The 8,413-nt window shown below is 41.9% G+C and overlaps 1 protein-coding gene across 1 annotated transcript in view; it reads left to right on the top strand.

Annotated features, from left to right (window-relative positions):
• Window positions 1–6,133: 6,133 nt before the first annotated feature.
• otogl (otogelin-like) overlaps window positions 6,134–8,413 on the top strand; it is a 186,608-nt gene continuing 184,328 nt past the window's right edge. Inside the window, exon 1 of the mRNA XM_078221105.1 lies at window positions 6,134–6,229. Coding sequence (XP_078077231.1) covers window positions 6,134–6,229 — 96 coding nt within the window. The remainder of the gene's footprint in view (window positions 6,230–8,413) is intronic.

The raw sequence follows: 8,413 nt of genomic DNA, 5'->3' as shown, positions 1-8,413 counted from the left end.
GGCTGGATAGACTGGGACTTTTTTCCCTGGAGTGTAGGAGACTTGGGTATGATCTTATAGAGGTCTAAAATAATGAGCATAGATTAGATAGATAGTCAACATCTTTTCTCAAAGGAAGGGGAGCTTAAAACCAGAGTGCATATGTTTAAGGTGAGAGGGGAGAGATGCAAAAATGTCCAGAGGGGCAATTTTTTCACACAGAGGGTGGTGAGTGGCTGGAACAAGCTGCCAGAGGTAGTTGTCGTGGCGGGTACAATTTTGTCTTTCAAAAGCATTTAGACAGTTACATGGGTAAGATGGGTATAGAGGGGTATGGGCCAAATGCGGACAATTGGGACTAGCTTGATGGTAAAAACAGGGTGGTATGGACAAGTTGGGCTGAAGGGCCTGTTTATGCTGGGCCAAATGTGGGGCAATGTGACTAGCTTAATGGTAAAAACTGGGCTGCATGGACAAGTTGGGCCAAAGGGCCTGTTTCCATGCCCTCTAAGTACTCTAAGTACTTACGCTTATTGATTGAATTGATGGTCAGCAACAACAATAAGTTTCATATTAAATAAAATAAACATGATATGCAAATGTTCTTAATTGTATAACTAGATTTCATGTAATGGGCGCACGGTGCCACAGTGGTTAGCACTGCTGCCTCACAGCGCCAGGGACCCGGGTTCAGTTCCCGACTTGGGTCACTGTGTGGAGCCTGCATATTCTCCCCGTGTCTGCGTGGGTTTCCTCCGGGTGCTCTGGTTTCCTCCCACAGTCTGAAAGATGTGCATTGACCCGAACAGGTGCCGGAGTGTGGCGACTAGGGGAATTTCACAGTAATTTCATTGCAGTGTTAATGGAAGCCTACTTGTGACTAATAAATAAACTTTAACTTTTGAAAAGCATCTGCGTATTCTTTTGGTACAACAGGGCAGTGCTTCAGATGCAAATAAGTTCAGAACTTTTCTGGAGAGCAGATTGCAAATTACAAGCAGTAAGTCATTACAACTGCTGGAACAAACAGCTTTTAACATGTGCTCCATTGACTTCAGAAACAGAACATGTACTTCATTCATCGTTCATAGTACTAAACTCAGATATTTGTCCGGTTAGCATGAGCTATCTGGCTTAGTTTGCCCAAGTACTTCACTGTTTTGACCTCAAAGGTGCAGGGAAGATTGGTTGCAAGAGTAAGAAAAACCATCCCAGGAATTGATCAACTCAAAATTCAATGTGCTTTTTGAAGCATTTTAGTTAATTATTCAGTTTTATTATACAGACAGGCAATTTTCTTTGATGATCACTCACTAGCAAGTTATGATTATCCACTTAAGAAACTCTGTGTTAATGATCATGGATCCTTGCATATCCAATGGCCTGATCATCAAGCCTCATCTCCGACTGACTTGAGATTGCTGGCATTCCTTTCTCAGCCTCCTTTTCTGGACCTCTAGTCGTCAGGTGTTCTTGAAGAATTGTACCCAATACATGCAATAGTAAGTAAGCATATGCATAAATATTGAATTAACTACCACATTTGATCATTTGGCCTCAAACCCTCATTAGTTTTATACCTGTCTGAGCTACAAGTTTTTTATTAAAATGTCCATGTTTGGCAATCACATCTTGCTCATATGTGTAGTATTACATCTGCAGAATGATTTTTTTAACAATACTTTTATTAATTGATATTGGTAATTTCATAGGTTCTTTCATAGGTTCTTTATCTCTTGAAAGGTCACTCGACTACTTTAGCCAGGTCTCAATGGGTTTCTGGCAAGTATGACATTTAATCGTCAAGGCTCAGAATGATAAAAGCAAGGTGAAATTCCCCTTTTCATTAAAATGTTTTGTTATAGAGAATGAAATCTCTGGGGTGTTGCTTCTACTGTTCTTTAAACAGCATGAAATGTCAGGTAACCCTTTTCTACCCTATCTCCTGATTCTCCTTTCTCACAAGTAAAATCCTAGGAGCTAAAGACAAGTTATGTTGGTGGAGAAATATAAGAGATGCTATAAATTATTATTTGATTTGATTTATTATTTTCACATGTATTAACATAGTGAAAAGTATTGTTTATTGCGCGCTATACAGACAAAGCATACCGCCCATTGAGAAGGAAATGAGAGAGTGCAGAATGTAATGTTACAGTCATAGCTAGGGTGTCGAGAAAGATCAACTTAATGCAGGTTAGGTCCATTCAAAAGTCTGATGGCAGCAGGGAAGAAGCTGTTCTTGAGTCGGTTGGTACATGACCTCAGACTTTTGTATCTTTTTCCCAATGGAAGAAGGTGGAAGAGAGAATGTCCACGGTGTGTGGGGTCCTTAATCATGCCTGCTGCTTTGCCAAGGCAGCGGGGAGTGTAGACAGAGTCAATGGATGGGAGGCTGGTTTGCGTCATGGATTGGGCTACATTCACAACCTTTTGTAGTTTCTTGCAGTCTTGGACAGAGCAGGAGCCATATCAAGCTGTGATACAACCAGAAAGAATGCTTTCTATGGTGCACTTGTAAATGTTGGTGAGAATCGTAGCTGACATGCCAAATTTCCTTAGTCTTCTGAGAAAGTAGAGGCGTTGGTGGGCTTTCTTAACTATAGTGTTGGCTGAGACCAGGACAGGTTGGGGAGACCAGGACAGGTTGTTGGTGAAATAAAGCATTATAAATAACACAGGACTTTTCTAGGAGGAACCAATATATCTCCTGAAAACAGGTCATGCTTGACAAAGATGATTCACTTATATAATGCAATGTAGAATGTTTTCACATTAAAGTTTAAAGTTTATTTATTAGTGTCACAAGTAGGTTTACATTAACACTGCAATGATGTTACTGTGAAAATCCCCTAGTCGCCAGACTCCGGCGCCTGTTCGGGTACACTGAGGGAAAATTTAGCACCTAACCAGCACGTCTTTTGGATTGTGCGAGGAAACCAGAGCACCCTGAGGAAACCCACGCAGACCGGGGAGAACATGCAGACTCCACACTGACAGTGACCCAAGCCAGGAATCGGACCCGGGTCCTTGGCACTGTGAGGCAGCAGTGCTAACCAGACAGGAATAGCTTGGCACTAGTTAAACATGTTGAATTTTGACTCAATATTAACCTGCATGACACAATGTAGTTTTAATTTTCCAATCAAAATAAACAACTGGTTGATGGATATTTGTCTTAAAGAAATACGTACTCAGGATCCTTAATAGGAGGTTCAGCCTAACTGACTTTATTTACCACCATCAGAACAACCATAACTTCCTTATTCCTTCATATATTCCTTATTCCTTCAAGAGATAGATATATTCATGAATATACTGTGTGTACATCCTTCATAAGAGGAGTGTCCCTTCTTAAGGTACGGTAGCACAGTGGTTAGCACTGCTGCTTCACAGCTCCAGGGTCCCGGGTTCGATTCCCGGCTCGGGTCACTGTCTGTGTGGAGTTTGCACATTCTCCTCGTGTCTGCGTGGGTTTCCTCCGGGTGCTCCGGTTTCCTCCCACAGTCCAAAGATGTGTGGGTTAGGTTGATTGGCCAGGTTAAAAATTGTCCCTTCGAGTCCTGGGATGCGTAGGTTAGAGGGATTAGTGGGTAAAATATGTGGGGGTAGGGCCTGGGTGGGATTGTGGTCGGTGCAGACTCGATGGGCCGAATGGCCTCCTTCTGCACTGTAGGGTTTCTATGTTTCTATGTACTTCAGAAAACTATTTCAATCACAGGTTGTAGTTTATACATATTTCCACAAGAGGATACTAGCGAGCTAGCCAACCAATTTACAGCAGCAACCTAACCATGTCTCTTTTCATTTGCTTTTCATTGCTCCAGAACTCTTTCACTTCTTACCAGATATTATGTTAAGGAGAAATTGTTTAAACGAATGGCCGTGTTCTGCGCGATAATTCGATGATTGTGTAAATGTTTTTGTATCGAAAAGAGGCGGCGAGTTACAATGCATCAAATCATATAGATCAGGACTATTGAAAGATTCTAACTTCAAAAAACGTTCCAAATCTATAACCTACCTGAAACCAAGGGTCTGAAGCCGAAACCTTTTCCCTTTCCATTTATTGACGGACCTGCTATGCTTGTCCAATATTTTTCTGGTTTCATTTCAAGAGTTCCAGCATTTGCAGCTTTGCTTTTCGCAATTCAAGGTTGCTCTGGGGCCAGATTGTCTCAGTAATCACAGAATTTCCGTGTGCTGCCTGACGTAAATCTCATTCACTTAGTACTGATTTAATTAAACAAAAGATAAAGGTTTAAGTGTAAAGGCTTGCACCTCCACCTCTCTTTCAATCGACAACAGGGAAACAAACAGCATCACAAGGTGAGTCTCGAGTTAAAGTGTGTATGCTTGTTTCCAAAATAAGGATGGGTTTGTGCTATAGGCGTTTGTATTTTTATACAAGGGACTGGCTGGTGTGAGAATGATTGTGTTGCAATAGAACATCTGAAGTGTAAGCTGATAGGCGAGTGCCGCAATGAACAGACTGGCATTGCCCACACCATAAACCATGACTTCAGCTAGAAACTGGACTGTGCAAAAAAAACCCCACCCTCCTCAAATACAACCATCCAAGTATATAAAAAGATTTCATGGTCAGCAGAGTAGGTGCGTTTCAAACATTAATTCTAGTGACGATTACTGTGGAATTGTTTTTAAAAGCGTTTTCATACCCTTCTTATTAGAATCATAGAATCCCTACAGTGTAGAAGAGGCCATTCGGCCCATCGAGTCTGCACCCACATCTCTATCGTACCCAGGTCTTCACCCTCGCTCGATCCTTGTAATCCCACACATTTAACATTGTTAATCCACCCAAACTACACATCTTGGGACACATTTAGCATGGCCAATCCACCTAACTTTATTAAATGCAGCCTGATTCAAACTGAAAAATAGGCCAACAGATCAGTTTTTTGTTGATCACCATTACACGCCGTGGGAGCGATTTTGGTGTTGAAATTAACCACAGTCATTTACTAAACAAGTGCAACTCAACATGACTACTTTCTTCCTCCAGCCCTTCTCTTGTTGTCCAGAGGGACAAGCATACAAACAGCACCGTCTCCTATGTTCCCTCCACGTCTCACGCCATCCTGATGTGGGTATATAACAGACTTTCATTGTGGCCTCAGTGTCTTGCAATGAACCTGAAGAGCATAATTGCTACAAGCAATCCGTTGGTTCAAGAGAAGAAGGCGCTCCACCACTTCCTCAAGCCATCAACAGATGGCACTCGGTGTGCCCCTGACTGACCTGGCTCACATCCGGCAATCCAATATTAAAAGAAACACACAAAAGGCGGCATGTTGCACGAACATTTTCCAATTTGGTGATATGTTTTCAGTTGGCAGTGCAACCCCAGAGTCAGGTCTTCAACATTCAAGGTAAAGAGATGCAAGCTCCTGCGGTAGGAAGCCAAGTCACACTGCCTGGCCTTTGTACCCACTCATCACTGCAAACTGATGTGAGGTGTTCAAGTGGACCTCCAAGGAACTTTCCGTATTTAGTTTAGAGTCTTTTTGTAATGTTATGAGGAAGTAGGTGTGGTCAACCGCTCTTCGTTAACATTAAAGAAAATAGCCGTGGATGGGGGGGAGGGGGGGCTATCTCCAAAGTTCTCTTGGGAAACAGGGTGCAAGTTGCAGCAGGTAACGCCACTCGCCGGGGAGGGGATGGCCCACTAGACTATTAATCCAGAAACTCAGCTAATGGCAGAAGGTGGAATTTGAATTCAATTAAAAAAATCTGGAATTATGAATCTACTGATGACCATGAAACGATTGTCGATTTGTCAGAAATGTTCACTAATGTCCTTTAGGGAAGGAAACCTGCTGTCTTTACCTGGTCTGACCTCCATGTGACTCCAGAGCCACAGTAATGTGGTTGACTCTTAACTGCCCTCCAAGAGCAACTGGGGATGGGCAATAAATGCTGGCCAGTCGATAATGCCCATGTCCACAAATGAAAAAAAACTCAGGTCTTTTCACAACTTTGGACGAAATAGAGGGTTTGTGGGTTTTTTTACATAAACGTTTTGGGTGCAGGTACCAAAGTGAGATCCAGTGATTTAATCATTACCATTCCTTCATTTCCAATCCTCCTAGTGAGTCAAAGATGCTGAGCAGCTGGAAGATTTTTGTGAAACATGGCGGGTCTGGATGATGCCACTTCCCCCTCTCCCGCCCCCAACAAGAAAAGGCTGGCTGGCAGGAGGTATCTGGTACCAATTCTGGAGTGTAAGGTAATCGCATTGAGACGCAGAAAGAGTCTTAAAGTAAAATTATATATGAAAATATATGGCCTTTCTTCCAAAAGGGGTAAATGGCACAAGACAAATAATTTACCTCCTTCCAAAAGGATTTCTTCCAAAAACTATTCCCACTATTTAAACCCAAAAACCCACTGTTTATTCCCACTAAAGAAATTGAAGCGCAGCTAACACAATTTGGATTTTTCTAACAATCATCCGTTATGAGGAATTGTATAGATGTAAACATAGAAAACATGGGAACTAGGAACAGGGCATTCAGCCCTTCGAGCCTGCTCCACCATTCAGTATGATGATGGGTGATTCTCTATATCAATGCCTTATTCCTGCTTTCTCCCCAAACCCCTTGATGCCATTAAAATTTAAAAACATATCTATCTCTTTCTTGAATGCAGTTTAGTTATTAGTGTCACATGTAGGCTTTCATTAACACTGCAATGAAGTTACTGTGAAAATCCTCTAGGCACCATACTCCGGCGCCTGTTCAGGTACACTGAGGGAGAACTTAGCATTGCCAATGTACCTAACCAGCACCTCTTTTGGGCTGTGAGAGGAAACCGGAGCACCTGGATGAAACCCACATAGACATGGGGAGAACGTGCAAACTCTGCACAGACAGTGACCGAAGCCGGGAGTTGAACCTGGATCCCTGGCACTGTGAGGCAGCAGTGCTAAACCCTGTGCCACTGTGCCGCCAGTGATTTGACCTCCACAGCCTTCTGTGGTAAAGAATCTCACAGGTTCACCACCCTGAGTGAAAAAAAACCTCATCTCAGTCCTGAATGGTGTGCCCCGTATCTGTGCCCTAAAACACTGCTGTTAGCTTCATGCTTCCAGTATTCTGAGCCAGGATTCTTCAATCATTGTGTAACAGCATAAAACCACATTGTGCATGGACTTGAAGTGAGGGGATTGCTATTTTCTCAGTTTATTTTTATTTATTAGTCACAAATAAGGCTTCCATTAACACCGCAATGAAGATACTGTGAAATTCCCCTAGTCGCCACAGTCCGGGTTAATGGACCTAACCAGCACGTCTTTCAGAATGTAGAAGGAAACCGGACCACCCGGAGGAAACCCACACAGACATGGGGAGAACGTGCAAACTCCACACAGACGGTGATCCAAGCCGAGAATCGAACCCTGGCGCTGTGAAGCAGCAGTGCTAACCACTATACTAACGTCAGTGAATGTATTCTGGTAACTGGTGGTAACGGATCTATGTTAACTTATACATTCCTTCTTATAATTGTTGGGAAAATCGTTCTGCAATGCCTCTTTAAATGTCACGATCAGCGATCGACAAAAATACCAGCTTGCAAAGATGACCTATGGAATCAGACTGATTCACCAGTTGGATTTTCAGAAAATGGCCGAACCCCATTAATGGATATAAATATAAGCAACAGAAAATAATTCTCCAGGTGGAAAAGGACATTTTTGTTTTGTTGAACTCGATTTTAACATGGGCAGAATAAGTGACTACATAAACCAAGTATTGCAGCCTTCAAATGCCGTTTATAGAGACCAAGGCAATCTTAGTCTCATTGTAAGAGTGAACCATTATATGAATAATGCACCCAAAAGCTCCAACTGGATTGAATTAAGTAGAACTTTGACTGCCTACCAATTAAATAGTACTTATTGGGGTATAAGCTTATTAATTAAATAATATTTTCTCAAATATCAATGGGGATGAGTTTATCTTTAACACAATCTCCATAACAATGTTTACTCCCGTAGCATGGTCACCCGCAAAAGAAATGTAATTCTAATTAAAATATAAATCCTTCAGATTTTACTTCAAACCCTTGTAATGGGAATGTACACTCAATGATTGTTAATCTGCTCCATTTTCTGAGATCCCTTTGCGAATCATTTGCTGCTGTCTTAGTGTTGAAGATTTTTGCATGTTCTTGATTTCACTCCAGTTTGTCACTTTCATCCCGAGGATGTTTCCAGACAACAAATGAATCTTTGTTCCCGGATTTAGTAATAACGACAGAATTAAAATATAAGGAAAAGAAACCCGACTCAGAAGTATTTTCTATGCTGCAAGATCAGAAAGCGCCTTCCACGGAAGACTGGATTGAAACATTGCTTTATTTCAAAACAGGAAATCGATCTGGAGATAATATGCAGGAAAGATTTTTTTGT

This window comes from Mustelus asterias, chromosome 9 (genome assembly GCF_964213995.1).
Source record: "Mustelus asterias chromosome 9, sMusAst1.hap1.1, whole genome shotgun sequence".
In the NCBI taxonomy this organism is placed as follows: Eukaryota; Metazoa; Chordata; class Chondrichthyes; order Carcharhiniformes; family Triakidae; genus Mustelus; species Mustelus asterias.
Note: the sequence above shows the minus strand (reverse complement) of the source record. Positions and strands in the feature narration are given on the sequence as shown.